Here is an 18,582-nt window from a genome sequence, read left to right on the forward strand (position 1 = left end):
ATTTGACATTGAATTCACCCACTCCAAGTCACCCTCCTTTTTAGTCATTCCTCTGTTTATTTCTCAAGCATCTAATCTCCCTGGTTAAGGATATAGATTATTGGTCCCGTTATTCACCGAGGTCCCAGATACCCTGTTGCCCTCGTTATCAGCTCGCACTTCCAGCAAGTTACAGGGAAAAACATGATTGATCTGAAGGGAGCGAGAAACAATCTAATGAACCGGGCATGCCACGAGATGAATTTTCCAGCAAATTCTGGCCCATTGAGTATCAAATGACTTTGCTTTCAAAGAATGTTAATCTTTATTTGTGTAATTCTCTGATGTAACCTTGGAGTCACATTCCAAAGATTAAAACATAATCTGTGCAAAACTTAACACTCCCATTGCACATAAATCGGAACCAGTCCTGGAACCGCAGTGCTGGACACAAATTGAGATTCATAGTGTTGCTTGGAACTAAACATTGTTCTTTAATTTTTAAAGAATGTCACTGTTTTAAAGGCAGGAAGGGATTGACTCCAATTCACACAGAATACCAACACTACTATCCAATACCGCACCAAGTCACACTCACCGACCACGCTTGTCATTCCCGCCCTCGCCAACTCCTCGCCCTTCAACACATTGATTCAAAATCCTTCTCCTCATCTTCAAATCCCTGCACATTCTCACTGCTCCTTATCTTTGCAGTTTCTCCTCCAGTCCTGTGTCTCAGCTTATTCTCTTCTGGACGTCTGTGCATTCTCCCTCCTCTAAGCTTCGCGCCGCTTCTGCCCCACCAATGATGGCACGGTCATCAGCACCGTCACCTCCCCCCCACCCATGTCGCCCCCAGCCCCCACCTCCTCACACTCTGGTGGTCTCTTACTAAACTCCTCTACTTCACTACATCTGCCCACCCTCAAAATCTTCCTTCAAAATGACTTTCTTTTTCTGTCTGTTCCTACAGCAACTTGTGTTAACTCCTTTGCCCTGTTGAGTTTGGCTCCAGCCCCCTCGCTCACCTATGAAGCCCCCTCCCAGTTGTTCACTAGTTCAAAGGTTCGGTACAAGTGGAAGTTGTTGTGGCTGTTGCTGGATATTTAGTTACGCCATCTTCTGGCGCTGATCGCCGAGTGTTTGTACATTATATATCATTTAAAAATATCCAATTGCAATTTGCTGGATTTCAACAGAAAGAATTAAACCAAAAAAAGCCCCTGGCAATAATTGGGTATTGAGTTTCTTCTTTGAAGAAAGGAATAGGAAGGGTTCCCTTTAAAGGATTTTTAAAAATCGTCCCTGCCTCTGTCAGTCCAGGGCTGTGGGCGTTCTCTGACTGAACGTCACTGGGAGGGAGTGAAGGAGGGGGGGTGAAATCATTCTTAAAAAGTCAGCCTGCAGACCAGCTGCCAGTAACAAGTCCCCAGCAGTCGCAGGCGGAGAGAGTGCCGAGGCCAGAAGGATGCAGCTGCCCATCTCCCTGACGCTCACGGCCGCCTTGTTTAGCTCCACTGCGCTGATCCCCGGTGGAGGGGAGCCAGTCTTCAAGAAAAGGGATCACTCCGACTCACAGCGTTCCAACCACCAAGCTCCCCGCGTACGCACCACCCAAACAGCAGAGGTGAGTGAGCAGAGACCACTCCTCCCAACCCTGATTCATATGGGAAGTGACTCGGTCGGGCGGAACCTAGACTCTGATCTTCTGTCTGAAATTGTATTGTCAGCTCTGAAGCTGAGGCTGTCAGGTTCTAAACCTGCAGTTCTGAAATTTCTCCTTTTCAATCTTATTTTGTTGTTGTTACTTGCTGCCATCCTGTTTTGACTGAGTTGGCAAGGTGTTGGTCGGGAAATGCATCAAACCACTTCCAGTGTTGCCATATGTAGATTTTTTAAATTTAGGTATGGGATGCTGGGGTTGTGAGCAACTGGTACTGGGGCTGAAGTTACACTGCACTTGGTGCAAAGTCAAAACAGTAATCCCCGTGAGGACCCTGGTTGCAATCTGTTTGTAACAATTGGCGAATTACAGGAGTTGCTCCCGCCATGTTTACCGTGCTGCTGACCCTTACCCCGCGGTTTATTTTTGACCTTGTACACTTTTGGGGTGAAATGTGTCTGTGTACGTTTCAGAGTAACAATCCCTTTCATTTAAAAGGACGTTAAAGTTTAATGCAAGCTCCCCCTGCTCCCCTCCTCCATCCGTCCGTCAGTTTTCTCCCCCAGAGGCATTGAAATCTGCCGGATTGCAGTTCCGTAGACACTGGCATCCCTCAAGCTCCTTGCCAAATTGCCCATTGGGAAAACGCAATTCTGTCTTCACCCATTGTCCGTGGGCACATAATTTTGGCTAGGAATCACCAGATGGCAACCACGAGTGTGGACACCAGCTGATCTTTCCCTCCCGCCTGTCCAACAGTGGCTCTTCTAAGTCTTCCGTCCGAGAGTGGCTAATTAAGAGTAGATTGGCAATCAATCCTTCAAAGGATGGATCAGCTATGCATTTGCTTTACCAGCTGAGCCACTGAGGGAGTTTAGCATCTGCTTCCCCATTCTGTATCTAACGTTTATTTGTTCTGACTCAAAACAACTTATGTCCCCACATCAGAGGAAATAGTTTCTCTGTATGTACCCTATTGAATTCTTTTAAGATATTAAACACCTCCATTAGATTACCCCTCAATGTTCCATACTCAAATGAATACAAGTCTCATAATTTAACCCTGTAAGCCCCAATATCATTCTGGTGAATCTGCGCTGTACTTCCTCCAAGGTCAATATATCCTTCCTGAGGTGCAGTGCCAAAATGGAACCAAGTATTCCAGATGGGGTTTCATTAAGGTTCTATCAGGCAACAGACGTGGGATCTTCCTGAGCTGTATGGCTCAGGAGCACCCAATAAACCAATGCTGGAACCCAATAATTGATCTTTGAAGCTACGTAATAGCTTCAGTGGCACTGACGTGTTCAAAGGTGAGAACAGGAGTTAACAGTGTTACATAGTTGCTGGACATTTTGCTGCTTTTTTGAGCAAACTTATATACTTGTCAAGTTGAGAAGTTTAGAGATATTAGTGATGGGGAATGGAATACCCCCGCATCCCCCCACCCCCTGCCACCCCCAGCCCCCCGCAGTGATACCATTAAGATCAAAATGTCATGTATTACAGTTAGCTATAGAGTAAAAGGCTCAATTTTCCCCAATTATCTGTGCGTTATTTTGGCCTGCAGTTTTTTTTGAGTAAATTAAAATCTCCAAGTTTCCCCAAAGTTTCTGCGCCTGTGTAATTCACTTAGGTAGGATTTTTTTTAAGGATACGATTTTTTTTACCTCATTGGGGGCATAACCTGCCACCCGCGCCAATTCTGGCCATTTAAGCCAGCTTGGCCAGCTCCGATTTACTCCAATCTTTCTTAGGACGGGGTATGTGACCACTCTGGAAAAACCTTCTGGGCAGTTAACAAAATCAGCGCAGGTAAGAGAATCAGTGCAGCAGATGCAGTTCCACGGCCCGGACAGCAGCAACAGAGTGGGGAGGAAGAGGAGAGGGGAGAGAGGGGAGAGGCCTTTCGGCCAGAGTTAGGAGCGGCAACCGCCACCGACAGGGGAGGGAAGCCTTTGGACCAGGGTTAGCCATGGCACACGGCATCAGGAGGGGGAGGCCCTTCGACCAGGGCTAGCAGCATCAACCGGCACCGGCATCAGGAGGGGAGGGAAGTCTTTCAGCCAGAGTTAGGAGTGTCACCGGGCACCGGGAACGAAGTGGGGGGAGGGGACAGGGGATAGACTTTTGGCATAAACATTTCAATAATTTAATGCTGCAATGCTGCTGCAATGTGCAAGGTGCTTGTGCAGGTTGCTGTGAGCTGGCCAGAATGTGTTGTATGTTTCACTTTCCAGCCTCAGCCCACAGTGTGTCCCTCATTACCCTGGCATCCTGACCTTTTTGGCACAGATCTTAGGCTCCACCCCCAAAGCTAAGGGACAGGCTCGGCGGCGCCAAAATCAACAATTCAAATGGGGAAAGTTGGATTTTTTTTTGCCGTAGTTGGGCCCCAAAAACCGGGCGTAACTCTTCAAGTACGCCAACAAACGGCTTTGGGGAAAATTGAGCGCTTAAGTCTTCCTCTGCTCTGCTCTGCTCTGCTATATTGCCTCTGATCCAAATCAATTGTTGCTCATTCACGTTCAGAAAAGTATTGATTTGGGAATGGACTGGACATAAAAGGGATAAGGAAGAGCGGCGATGGTCCATGCAACACAGCTGGGACTGGGGATCGGGATGGTAGAGGGAGAGATGTCCTAGGAGGGGAGTGGGAATCTGGAATTCTATCCTCCAAAAGGCTGTGAATGCTGACAATTGAAGCTTTTAAGGCTAAGAGGGCCAGATTTGGGTAAGAGCATCAGGGGATTTGGAGTAAAAGCGGGTGAATGGAGTTGAGGTATGGATCAGCCACAAATGAATTGAATGGCGGAGCAGGTTTAGAAACAGAAAGAGGCCATTCCGGCCCATCATGTCTGTGCCGGCCGACAAAGAGCCACATGGCCCTTGGTCAGCAGCCCTAAAGGTTATATATAAACCTATGAACAATGATGGAAAGGCAAAGAGCACCCAGCCCAACCAATCCACCTCACCACAACTGCGACACCCCTAAAACTAAAACATTCTACACTCCACCCCAACCGGAATGGTCTACTCCTGTTCCTATGAGGGCACCGGGCATGTTGGACATGTTGGACATAAATGTTTTAGAATTTTATTTGATAACCTTTGAGAATCAGGGTGTATTATGCAGCTGTTTGCTCAGGAGATTAAATGGACTATGTAGAGCCATGAGAGGCAGGCTGTACATGATCTATGAAAGGTTTGGGCTTGATAGGAAGCTTGGTCCTTTCTTACGCACTCAACATGTAACCTCTTCCATTCGCCACAGCAAAAGAAAGCAAAGAAGTTGCATTTAAATCGAGCCTTGTCACATCCTTCAGAAACATCCCAATAGTGATTCATGGGGATTTAGCGCCCCTGGCACTGAGCTTCACAAAACTGGAGCACATGTCAGGAATTTGAGTGCGAAGGTCAACGTGCTCACGCAACAAGGGATGGGATGCTGGCAACAGAATTCTGGTTGAGTTTATTTCAAAAATGTGTTCATTGCCATTTCCATTAGTCTTTAAGGTAATTTCTTTAAAAATAAGAAACTATCACCTAAAGCGAGCTAAGATTCATTTACTGTTAAAATATTCCCCGCAGGAATATTTGACAAAATTTGGATGGGACCAGCCCATTGATTGGGAGCATCAGGTGTCTGGGAAGGCCTCGGCTCCGCAAGAGGAAAACCCAGCTCCCAGAGATGTGCCTCATATCATGACTGAAGGACTTTCCGAAGAGTCGGTCACACAGGATAGTTCGAAGGAACCCATCGACAATCCTTCTTATCTTCAGCACCTCAAGGAGTTCCAGAAAGCCAACGGGTTGAGTCCCACTGGAGTCCTCGACAACGCCACCCTCGACATAATGAACCTGCCCCGTTGCGGCGTGCCCGATAAGACTCTGCTTGGGAACGACTCCCTCTCCAATGCGACGGCACGCAACGACTCTGACCGCATGTCCGCCGATGGTGGCTCAAACTCCACGCGGCCTGCCGCAGAGCCAAAACCCGTCAGGAAGAAGCGTTTCCTTGCCAGCTTGGTGGAGCATGCCAGGAAGAAGCGAGACAGCTTGGATGCCCTCGGAGGAGCCATCATCAGCCTAGGCTTCTCGAAGAACAAGCTGAAGTGGCGCCTGATGGATGAAGGCTTCACCATCCAAATGAGCATCGAGCAGCAGAAGAATATCTTGAGGCTGGCCTTTCGGATGTGGAGTGAAGTGACTCCGCTGGAGTTCGAGGAGGACTTGGTTTCTCTTCCAGTTGACATTGACATCAAGCTGGGCTTTGGAACAGGTAAAACTAAATGGGCACACATTGGCGCGTGCGCACGCACTTGTAAATTGTAAAGAGTGTCCCGGATTGAACCTCTGATCGGAGTTCTCTGCTCCAAACCAGAACAGTTACATGGGTGCTCAAAGGTGGGCTATTGATGAGGGAGTGGGGGAAACAGCCAGGCTCCCTCCTCCTCCACACTACGCCTCAACCTTTGCTGGAAAGTGATCATGTGCGAGCGTTGGTTGTATACAGGTAAGGGCTGGGCCGTGAGGCTTGTACATCCTGCCCACTGACCTTCATCGTCTGGGCTCACGTGTGAGCAATGCCCACTTGGGCACAGTACTGGGGGGCAGTGGGCACTCACAGTATTTGCACCCTAGCCTGAATCAGGAGAGGACAGTGGGACTGTGCAAGAACAAGAGAATAACCCTCACCGTACAACTTAGTACAACGTAGCCCAATCATAACGCCCCATAAATGGAGCCACTGAGCTAGTGACTGAATAAGTCACATTTATTATGTTTCCATTAAACTGAATGCCAGGATTTTTCCAGTGTTTTATAGATTGCATTCTTCAATGCTGTCCATTTTTTCCATGGAAACCGAAATCCAATGGATTTGCCCATAGTGTTTATGGGCTCAAAATTGGCCCACCCCTTTTTCCGGCACACTCACCAGGGATGCACCGACTTTGTGGGCTGAAAAGGGTGGCGATAAAATGTTCCCCAATTCTGGCCGCTGCGTTGCCTCTCCCGGGGCTTGGCATGAGGTGGCCAGTCGATTGGGGGGCGGAGCTAGGGCCCTGCGCGAGAAACATTGCCAGCAACTCTCCAGATGCGCATTGGAGTGTGCGCGCATGCGCAGTAGCTCCTCGCCCCAGCGCGTCCTGCAGCTTATGTGGGAAGGACCCGATGCTCGCTGCCCTTATCCCTGGCCGAGTGGTCTCACGTACCGGCCAGGTCCGCTATGGAACGCACTGAGCCCGATCCAAATGTTTACAAGTGTGAGTGTTGTGAAGCCGGGTGCTTTCTTCACAACAGAAGGTCGAGTCAGATATGAAAAACAATGCCACAAAAGTGTTTCAAATGAAGACTTCGTCAACATTCCTCACTTTTTAAACAAAAAGTGCCAGGCAAGACATCCTAAAGCTAGCTTTAGATAAGCTGAGTAGGAACAAGAGTGAGGTCAGACAGAGAGGATTCTTTAGGAAGGGATTGGAGCTGGGGCTGAGATAGGGCACCCTGGGACTGGAATCTGGATTTACTTCTGTTACACCGGCCGGCCTGCTGACTTCCCGAGGTAGGACTTAGTTTTATTTTTTATTTCTTCTTGAATGTTTCTATGTCTTCTTGAATGCTTACTACTTGTTGTGCTTTATTTAGTGCTTTGCAAAGTCCTCTCCACTTCCCTTCCCGCCCTTATCTCTGGACGATTGGCCTCCGATGTGCCTACCTGCTCTGATTTCTTAACTCTCAGCAAGGGCTTTCTGTGCGGCCACATACGCTGGCCTAAGTTAGTTTGGAGAAACCATTAGCTGTCCAAAGTGGCTTAAATAGCCAAAACGGGCATAGGTGGCTGGTACCACCCTCTTTTGAAAAAAAAACTAAACGAAAAAATCCTAACTAACTCACTTACACTGGCGCAAATTGAATGTGCAAAATGAGGACTTTTAAGATACTCCAGAAAAATCAAGTTGCTCCACAAAAAATGGAGCAACTCCTGGCCAATTTTGAGCCCTATGTCTTATATACAAGAAGAACAAAGAGAGTGAAAGGCTCCTGCCTGTTGGAACTCTTGCTCGCTTATCATAAAAGTGTTCCTTCAAGGATGTAAGTGACAATTATATAGAATTAAATTGAATGTACAACATAGAAACAGGCCATTTAGCCCAACAGGTCTATGCCGCCGTTAATGCTCCACACGAGCCTCATCCACCCCTCATCATTCAACACTATCAGCTTGTCCTTCGATTCCTTTTCCCCTCATGTGCTTTCCTAGCTTCCTCTTAAATGCATCTGTGCAACTGCTTTACATTCTCACCACTCTCTGGGTGAAGAAATTTCTCCTGAATTCATTATTGGATTTATTAGTGACTATCTTCTATTTATGGTCCCGAGCTTTGTTTTCCCAACAAGTGTAAACATCTTCTCTACGTTTACCCTATCAAACCCTCCCTTAGTCTTAAAAGACGACATAGAAAAGCCACTATTAAACAGTGGCATATTATTAATAAGTGATAAGCTTTGCATTTCCTATTGAGCCCTTGGTGCCACCACTTTACTATACTAATGGGGCTGTGTTTTTCGCACTTGTTAAAGGTGAGGATGTCAGTACAGGTTGTACCTCTCCAGTCCGGGACTCTTTAGTCCAGTAACATCCCTGGTCCGGCATGAGTTCTGGCATGGGTGGCGTTCCGTGCTGTTCGTTGAGGTAAGCGGGCCGGGCAAGGAAAGGGAAGGGAAGGGCAGATGGCTGACTGAGGCGCCAAAGCTGGGCCTGGCCCCAGGCTCTCTCTCTCTCTCTCTCTCTCTACCCCTGCCACCTGCCACCGCTACTACTGCTCTCCTGCCGCAGTGGCTCAGCAGGAGGTTTGGGACCCAGTCAGAGGCTCGGGGCTCGGCGGCTTGTGGCTCAGCTCTCTTTCTCTCCCTGCCCCATCGCCTCTGCTCTGGCCCGCCGCTTCTCTTGACTTCTGGATGACTAAATGCTGCACAGTAGGCCTCTGCGCAGCGCATGCGCAGAATACGTCCAGGTCATTGTCACCAGTTGACCTCCCATGATTCGGAAAATTCTTTGGTCCGGCATCGGTCAGGTCCCATGGGTGCCGGACTGGAGAGGTACAACCTGTAGTGGGGAACGGGACACTGCCTATGAACGTTAAGAGGTAAGGCAAATGTTTCATTTAATCTGCCGCAACAACAGAGGAGCACCAGTACCGACTGGGACGTCAACACTTCTCGCACCAGCCATCCTGTAGCCCCCCTGAGAAAGAGCGTCAAATTAGTGCTAAATGTAAGAATTTTTTTTGTGCAGTCGGCCCATGCCTACTGGAAACTTTTTGAAGCTGCCTTAAACTCACTAGATGTAAGACCTTTACGTCATCCCATCAATTTGAGCTAGATTGCCACCCAATCTAAAGGTGTAAAACCAGTCTCTGATCCATTGCCCCACCCAGTGCTTGTAATTTGGAATAAGATGAGTACTTGTTCCCTGGCACACTCAAAATATAATGGCGATATAAAAGTGCATTGGATTATAGTCAAATAAATAGCCATTGAAACAGCCTTACTATCCTGCATAATAATAATTGTGCTTTGATAATAGCCTTGCGTCTAACGTTTGCCTATCAGATACCAGATATCCCACTTTATTGCAATCTTTATTCGAAAACAGAGACAGACCGGGCATTTCATCTTGGATTCTTCTGACCTGCAGTTGAATTTACAAGCAGATTACTGACCTGTAATTGATCTCAGGGAATTGCAACCAGTTACAATTAGTTGAATCCCCATAGGAAGCATTCGAGCTCTTAAAGGGACAGCCTAGATTAGCAGTTAAACATCTAAAGCACGCTCCATGTCTGACATCATAGGTAATTAGCTTTTGCATTATGATGCGCCTTTTGTGTTGGAAAGACTCAAGATGCCTCAAGCAATGAATTACTTCTTAAAGGGTGACTACTGTTGTGAAGGTGAATTTCTAATACCAGAATGAACATCATTAAATGGAATAACAATATATTGTCCCTCAGTCTATGTCATGAATATACTCTCAATAAAGATTGCTTAACTAAAAAGGAGCCATTGGAAAATATCATCTTATAAATCGTCAAGTCTTAAGGGACTTGCACGTGAGTCTGAGTGTCCTGGTCAAGATTTATCCCTCATACATGCCTTGATACTCACCAAATGTCTCACAAATATATGGTGTGCTACTGAAGCACTTAAAAGAAAGAAAGGAATTGCATTTATAGAGGGTCTTTCACTACCTCAGGACATCCCAAAGCACTTCACAGCCAATTAAGTACTTTTGAAGAGTAGTCACTGTTGTAATGTAGGAAGTGCAACAGTCAATTTGCGGACAGCACGTTCCCACAAACAGCAATAAGAGAAATGACAAGACAATCTGTTTTTAACACTGTTGTTGGAGGAATAAATATTGGCCAGGACTTTCCTGCTCTTGTTCGAATAGTGCCATGGGATCTTTTACATCCACCTGAGAGGGCAGGCGGGGCCTCAGATTAATGTTTCACCTGAAAGACGGCACCTCCGAGAGTGTAGGGCTCCCTCAGTCCTGCAATGGAGTGTCAGCCTGCATTTAGGGGAAGTCACGGGCTGCAGGCGTGCAGACTGCTCACACTGCATGCAAGCTGCCACCTTACATCTGTGCCAGTGAACCTCATTAAAAGCTTGTTTTACAATTTGAACGGCTGGAGGTGACGTGAAAGGATAAAAGGGAAAAAACAAAGAATGAAATAAGGAAATATGAGAGTTAATTATCTAGCGCCACTTTTAGAATGTGTTGACTCCACCTTGCTGTGCTTTTGAGGCATAGAGTTCTCAAAGTACTTTATATTACATGACTGATAGTCCCTGACAATTCTTGTAAGCCTATATTATTGAAGTATATAGGGCAGATTAACTCCTTCACTGCCACAGCCTTATAGGGGCAGCCTCCTGTATGGTGTTAACCAGTTTTTACCTGTACCGCATGTCTTCCAAACTTAATGAAAAAGGACACTTGCATGCACTCCAGATTTAAAGTGGTCCACGGTCCGCTTCCCTGAAAGGCTGAATATCTGTAAAGGGGTCGATGAATAGAGTGTGCAATTGCACTGTTTCCCGTGTCAGCCATGGAGGATAGGCTTGTTCTTAAAGGAGAAGGTTAATCTGGCTGACTTCCATTGGGCTGAGATGGGACAGGCATCCTGCTCTGTCAGGTACACTCTGACTCCGACGCAACCAGAGGATTAGCTGGTTCAGTACTGGATCCCAGCCAGACTGGGAAGGCTGCCAGTCCCCTGTCAACTCTGATGGCTGCCGGCCAGAGATGGACCCAACAAATATGTCATCGGAGCAGGTTTTATCCGTTTGGAAGAGCTGACACGACTGGTCCCCACGAGGCTGCCAGATCTGAGAATATCTCCGCCCAGATAAGAAACATTTTAGCTGCGTTTACATCAGGCCTTCGGTTCAGGCCAACATCTGTGAGTCAGCTCCTGGTGTTTATGCTGTTGAAAGTCCGCTCTCTCACCGAGAGCAGGGACTCTGGGAGCTTGGGTCCCTGATACAAGGCATCCTGAAATCTGAATTTTAAAAGTGTTAAAAAAAAAGTTTTTGAATGATTTTGTTTTCCTACCAGGTCTTTCTTCACAATGAAGGTGCTTACCTTCGCCCCACAATTTTAACAGCCCTCTAATGGTTTCTGGCTGAATAGCTGATGTGGGAGCACAACAGTGGAGTAAACAATCACAAAAAAGGCAGAGCTTTTATGGCAGAACTTGTTTTTTCTAGAACTGAACTCGCTCCACACCTCCTCTTTATCATAAGCCAAAGTTGACCTGTAAGGCGCTGCTCATGATCCTGAAGCCGAGTTTCTTTCACTTCAACATCGCATAACTGATGAGGTACAATGGGGAGACTTTGAACAAAAAAGGTTGGCATTCACTGAGAAACAAGGGCACATTCCAGGCACACAGGCTTGTTCTTCACACCTGCAGAGAATAGGCATGTGGGAATCAATCTACTCTGCACAGCTGGCGTCCCCTAAAATTCCATTAGCACCTAAAAGAGACGAAAGTTCTGTACTGAGTTTCTTCGTAATTACAATCAAGAGTTTACGATTGATTTAGTATCTTATTGTGTTGCATAGAAAAAACAAATGTCATTTATAATCGAGCCTTCATTGTAGATAAACATACAACAGGGCCACCCATTAAACACAACACTTGAGATTCAGCTCCACGAACTGCAGTGGAACTGAGGACTAGGCGCTGCGTATAACAGGCGTCCGATCCCATAACGCCCCTTTTACACCAGACGAAGTTCTAGGCCCAAATATTCTGGTAAATCTCCAGTTTTTAGGTGGCTTATAGTTTACCCACCCACTAAGTGGCAGCTATAATTCACTGGTAGCACTCTCGCTTCTGCCTCACAAAGTTGTGGGTTCAAGTCCCACTCCAGAGAATTTAACCCATAATCCAGGCTGTTAGTCCAGTCCAGTACAATACTGTTGGAGGTGCTGTATTTCAGAAGAGATGTTAAACCAAGTCTGCCCTCTCAAGTGGATGTAAAAGATCCCATGGCACTATTTTGAGGAACAGCAGGTGAGATCTCTCTTGTGTTCTGGTGTTCTGGCCAATATTTATATAGAAATATTTACTGTGGAAACTAGTATGAAATGATTAGCTTTCTTTCTCAAGTTTCATATTTTGGACTTATTAAAGTGTGACAGTTGCTGTTAAAACTGCTATGTAATAGTAAGACTCCACTAGCACAGCTCACAATAAGGGTGGGATGTTTTATAAAGATAGGAACATGTTATGTTATTCTTTTATTAAAGTATATATGATTGGCCCTCTAAGGATAAATTGCTGTTAAATAAACTCTAAATTCATCCACTCAGCATCCATTTTTTGGTTGATAACTGGTCCAGTAAGCCCTCAAAGTAGCGGTCAGGAAGCACCCACACATTTCCGGCCACAAGTGCGACACCCACCACACATTGTGAAGGAAAAAAATAAGCAGACATATGAAATCGCCATTAAGCTTTTTCCACATACAAATAAGGGGCCTAACACTGGCTTGAGGTCCTGCCTCCACGATTGGTTTGCCCTGAGGTAGCCAGCGCCATTGCGGTCTTCACTCAGCAAAACCAGCCCCAGGGATCGCCTGACAAAAAAGAAAGTTAGTAGCTTACCTGAATCTAGAGCCGGAAGAGTAGGTGTGCTTCTCCCGACCCCACCATCAAGTACCCAATCGCCGTCACTCCACCTGCACCCCGCCCCCCCCACCCCCCCCCATTGCTGCCACTCAACTTCCATCGTTGCTGCCCACGACCCCGACCCCAGATCTCACCCACTCCTGACACCCCGATCCTGACCCCAACTCCCCATCTTCCCTGTTCATCGTCCAGACCCATGACCCATAGTCACCGCTGCTCCTGACCACCAATCCTCCCCCATGGCCTCCTCTGCTGACTATAATGTATTTGCTTCATGGGTGATTTGCTTAAGAATTCATAGCAAAAGCTATTGCTATTCATCATAGGCAGTCCCTCGAAGCGAGGGTGACTTGCCTCCATGCCGAAAAGGGATGATGAGTTCACAGGTGTTTCAATGAAGGATCTAATATTGCAGATCGCGAACTACATCCTGAAGGGTGGAAGATGCCTGTGCGTGGATTTTTTTAACGTGTGGTGGCCGTTGCACACCAGCCACCACACGGGCTTGACAGAGCTAGACGTTGGTCCAGTGGCGAGGGTTAACCAAGACAACTGGAGACCAGCTCTGCTGCACGGACCTAGTGCACACACATATCGCAGTGTGGGCTGGCCCGTGCTGCCCCGGGCCCTCGCCTCTTCTGGGCTCCAAACTCTTGCCTCTCTTGGGCCCCGATCACATCCCTCTACAAACTCTTGCCGCTCCTTCATCCCGACCTCGCCACTCCTGCTGTACCTGCCCACGCTCCAATCAGCCGTCGCCCTCCTGCAGCAGCACACGCTGCTCCCTGCAGTGCTATGCTGCTGCATGCTGTTCCCTCTAATGGCCCCGCCTGCTGATGGTCTTGCAGGCCGGGACTACGTCAATTTCCAGGCCGGACTGCCGCACGCTGCTCCCTCTAATGGCCCCGGCCTGCTGAAACATGTGCAATAACTGAGTGCCCAGCTTTCTTCACAGTGAGAGATGAACCCATGTCAAGTGGTCTCTGATCTGGGAAGCAACAGTAACCACCACCATTATTGCTATTCATTGCTATTAAGAACTAGTTGGTTTATTGGCAAAGGTTTAACAATCATGCTACCGCTACACATTACCAGTTCATCCACCAGGCTCACAACCATCTGCCTCATCATGGATCCCCTGAACCCAACTGGCTGGGGTTTTATTGACTCTTGTGACCATCACGTGACTGACTAAGCCACTCCCAACTGAATAGATCAACAAGCCTGTGAGCATACTCACAGGTACATATATTACATTGACCCTGATCCGATCCCCTCAGCCGTCCTCCGCAATCCCTAGACTCCCGATCCTGGTCTCACCTGATTCCAGAACCAACCACCAGATCTACTTACCTGAGGGCTGCCTGATATTACACAACTATTCGCCAACGGGCTCCATTATAATGAGGCCCGAGGCTCAATATCTGGGGCGCCCCGGGCCTCACCATTCAGGTACAGAGAATATACGCTTCGCACGCCCAGCACACTCGAATCTATGGGCCTAGTTTTGTACAACAATTAATTAAGAAGCTACATATATTCTGTCTCAATTATTTTATATTCTCAGAGAATTCCTTAGTTTCATTTTTTTTCTTGAAGTGTAATGGACAACTGAAGATAGAATGTATGTGATGGGCCTTCCAGGCAGTTCTGGTGGACTTTGGCCATAACTCCAGCTGGAGATTGGACTAAACTTGATCTCGTCTTGACCTTAGACAGAAGTTCCCAAGGAGCTTGGCAAAGGCAGGACCTCCGTCTGCCCCTTAACTGGCCAACCACGCTATTGGGACAGGGGCCAAGTGAATACTCCCAATGCTGGAAGTTTCTGCATCCTCAGACTACAGGGGATATCTCATAACATCGGGGGCTAGTATGCTCAAGGAGAAGAAGCCTTCATTCCAATGCAAGTAAGCATCAGAACATTGCACTGTCGGAGATACCATCTTTCAGTTGAGGCCCCGTCTGCTCTCTCAACTAGACGTAAAAGATCCCATGATACTATTTCGAATAAGAGAAGGTGTCCTGGCCAATATTTATCCCTCAATCAACATCACTAAGACATATTATATGGTCGCTATCTCATTGTTGTTTCTGGGATCTTGCTCTGGCCAAATCTGCTGCCGCATTTTCTACATTACAACTGTACTTTAAACGTTACTGTTGATGAATTTTCAGCAATATGCTTGGTGTACTGGCCAATATTTATCCCTCAACCAACACCACAGACTGTATAGTCAGTTAACTCATTGTTCCTTGTGGGAGCCGGATGTATTCAAATTGGTTGCCGTGTTACCTACATTACAACAGTGCCTACACTTCAAAAGTACTTCATTGGCTGTAAAGTGCTTTGGAACATCCTAAGATTGTGAATGGGGCTATATAAAGGCAAGTACTTCTTTCATAAGAAAGCAGGGAATGAGAGAAGTTCATTTGGTTGAATTAGATGGTAATTTATCTACATCCTACAATGTTTATTCTCAGTATGAGATTCCCAAGGTCCTTGGAGCTCAGGATACATAACCTTCCAGACAATGTCCAGGAATCTTTCTGTACTTATCTTTACAATCCTCAATCACTCTCTAAAGTGATCTTCCAAACTAGATCTTCAATTACCTCTTTTCTTTCTGACCATCGCATTACATCTTTAGCTGGGAGTCCTTTTCCCCATTTGCACTACTGCTGAGTGGTGAGCAGGGTGTCCTAGGGAAGAGTGTGGGGACCATTACTCTTTCTTAATTTACCTCAACAGCTTAGATTCAGAAGCTCAGTGCAGTTCGGTTACAATCGCAGATGATACAGAGCTAGGCGGGGTAGTTGATTCTGTTGAGGCAGCTCAGAGAACACAAAATGAGTTGGACAATATTTCATGGATTTTCCTGCTCCCGCTTGGCATTGCATTGGGATTTCCTTGCACTGGATATTAATATGGCAAGCCTCATTTCTGTTGCTGTGCACTAATTAAAGAAAAAAAAATCAGCAATGTTCTCACTGTTTTCCTTTGATTTTCAGAACTTGGAACTGGAGTGTCAGGAGCAATAGAGGGACCGCGCATGGACAAGTTTGGAAACCATGTTCTAATCAGATAGATTTGTGCTTGTGTTCCAGGGCAACACCTTGGCTGCTCTCAGGACTTTGATGGGACGGGACAGGTCTTTGCCCACGCCTGGTACTTGGCCGATATCCATTTTGACGATGCTGAACATTTTGTTGTCACCAACAACGGTCAGGGCATTAATCTCCTTACGGTATTTCATGTCTTTTTTTATACACTGCGATTCTGACTCTCCCTCAAAGCAGCAATATGCCTTAGAATCATAGGGAGTTATTTTGGCCAAAGGGTGAAAATAGGCACTCAATAGTTGCTGTGCTATTAAGCCACATCTGTTTGAAAGTTCTGGATCGCTGTCCGGTGAGCCCCGGCTAAAATATTCAAGTGCAGACATCAGGCGAGAGCGAGATTGGACTCGGCCCCAATGCCCTCCATGGTTGAATAGCCTACTGAATAGACTCAACAGCTTCAGTTAGGGGAAGAGAGGAGAAAACTGCCAAACCATTAAAATAAAGTGGTACAGCAGAGACAAAACAATCTTTGAAGCTGTAATGTAATATTTGGGGTCAGGTGACAGCTCGAAAATGCCTGAGCTTCGCTCTCAAGGTATCACCTGGACCCCGCAATTATCTGTAATTGTTCACATGAATGCAGTAATCTCTGTTTGCTGAAAATCAGTAAAGAGAAATCACGATGTTCTTGGAAATTACTTTGGTACGGATTAAGAACAGATTAGTTTAAAAAAAACGTTACAGTCAAACAGGCAGGATGGGATCAATCCAGCAGTTCATGAAAAGAATAATGTGCCTTCACTTTGTTAAACATCTCAATGAACCTCCACAAAAGCTGGAGGAAAAGGGATACTGCACCTTTAAGTAAACCTCATTGTGCTACCTTTTTCCTTTTAAGTAACCTAAACCAAGAAAATGATCTCCTTGTTGTACCTTGGGTTTGCAGACTACTTCCTTATATTCTTCTCTTTCAGGTCGCTGTCCATGAAATTGGCCATGCACTTGGTTTGTCCCATATCTACCGAACAGGCTCCGTGATGCACCCAAATTACAACACACGAGGTGAAAACTTTGAACTGGACTGGTTAGACAGAAAGGCGATGCAGACCTTATATGGTAAGTACAGGCACTGGAAGCATGTGTGCCGTTGAGGGGTAAGGGGACTATTCCATTTAACAAAGAGGAGAAATGGAGGGGTTGCACTTCTTACTGAAGTTGTCTACATCCTTCCTTTTCATTTAAATAGAACAAAAATCTCGTCCTAGATTTATTTAAATTTCTTTTGTCTCGGGAAGACTTTGGAATAGGATCTTCCTCAGTCCTAGGCCACTCCAGTGATATCACATTCAGGGGAAGCCCCATACCTCTCAGAGCTGCTCCATCACAAGCAATGGGAGCCTGCAGCTTTGGGAGAGCCAGATATAGCTGATCTTTGGGAAATCTGCAGCCCCAAGCCATACCGAAGTCATGGCCACTCTGCCCCCGCAATTTAAAATGGGACCCACTGCCCCACCTTATAATCAACAACTCTTGAGCAGCCAAGAAAAGATGGTCTTTAAGGTAGTGAAAGCTTTTTGCTTCAGGTTTATCAGGATAGTTGCCCCTACAACCACAGCCTAGTTATGGAGGTTGTACCCTATGCTGATGAAATGCCCTTCCACTTTGAGGAGGGCATTTCACCGTGCCCTCATCCAATCTAATACTCGATCAGCATCTGAAAATCTGTGTTAGTGCCTGTTCCACTTTCAATAAGAACAGCAATTTGCACTTATACAGTTCTTTTAACATAGGAAACATCCCAAGGTACTTCACAGGAAAGTAATAGATGGACATTGGCACCAAGCCAAAGAAGGAGAAATAAGAGATGTGACTAAAGGTAGATTTTAAGGAGGGTTTAAGGGAGAAGAGGTATGCAGAGATGTTTAGGGAGAGAATTCAAGAGGTTAGGGCCTAGACGGCTGAAGGCGAGGCCGCCAATGATGGGGTGAAGGGAGTGTGGGATGCGTAAGAGGCCGGAGTTGGTGGAGGGTTGGAGGAGACTACAGAGATAGGGAGGGGCGAGACCATGAAAGCATTTGAAAATAAATGATGAGAAATTTAAATTTAAGGTGGACCGGGAGTCAATGTAGGCCTGTGAGCACAGGGGTGAAGGGTGAGCTGGACTTGGTGTGGATTAGGCTACGGCTAACAGAGCCTTGAATGAACTGAAGCTTATGGAGGATGAAAGATAGGAGACCGGCTAGGAGAGCATTGGAATAGTCAAGTCTAGAGGTAACAAAGGTATGAATGAGGGTTAGGAGATGGGCTGAGGCAGGGGTGGAAACGTGCAATGTTACAGCGGTGGAAGTAGGCGGCCTTGGTGATGGAGAGGATGTGGGATTGGAAGTTCAGCTCAGAATCAAATAGGATACAGTTGTGAACAGTCTGGTTCAGTCTCAGGCAGTGGCCAGGGAATGGTGCGACGGGAATGGGGTTTGTGGCAGGGCTGAAGATAAATTTTTAAAAGACTGACATTTCTATAGCACCTTTCATGACTTCAGGATATCCCAAATTGCTTTACAGCTAATGAAGTAGTTTTGAAGTGTAGTCACTGTTGTAATGTAGGAAACATGGCAGCCAATTTGTACACAGCAAGCTCCCACAAACAGCAATGTGGTAATGACCAAATAGTTTT

General features: G+C 46.5%; 1 protein-coding gene across 1 annotated transcript in view; it reads left to right on the forward strand.

The window, feature by feature from the left end:
* Positions 1-1,437: 1,437 nt before the first annotated feature.
* LOC139262167 (matrix metalloproteinase-21-like) overlaps positions 1,438-18,582 on the forward strand; it is a 37,119-nt gene continuing 19,974 nt past the window's right edge. Inside the window, exons 1-4 of the mRNA XM_070877313.1 lie at positions 1,438-1,606; positions 5,234-5,924; positions 15,954-16,093; positions 16,883-17,024. Of these exons, the coding sequence (XP_070733414.1) occupies positions 1,448-1,606; positions 5,234-5,924; positions 15,954-16,093; positions 16,883-17,024 (1,132 nt within the window). The 5' untranslated portion in view covers positions 1,438-1,447. The remainder of the gene's footprint in view (positions 1,607-5,233; positions 5,925-15,953; positions 16,094-16,882; positions 17,025-18,582) is intronic.

This window comes from Pristiophorus japonicus, chromosome 4 (assembly GCF_044704955.1).
Source record: "Pristiophorus japonicus isolate sPriJap1 chromosome 4, sPriJap1.hap1, whole genome shotgun sequence".
Lineage (NCBI taxonomy): Eukaryota > Metazoa > Chordata > Chondrichthyes > Pristiophoridae > Pristiophorus > Pristiophorus japonicus.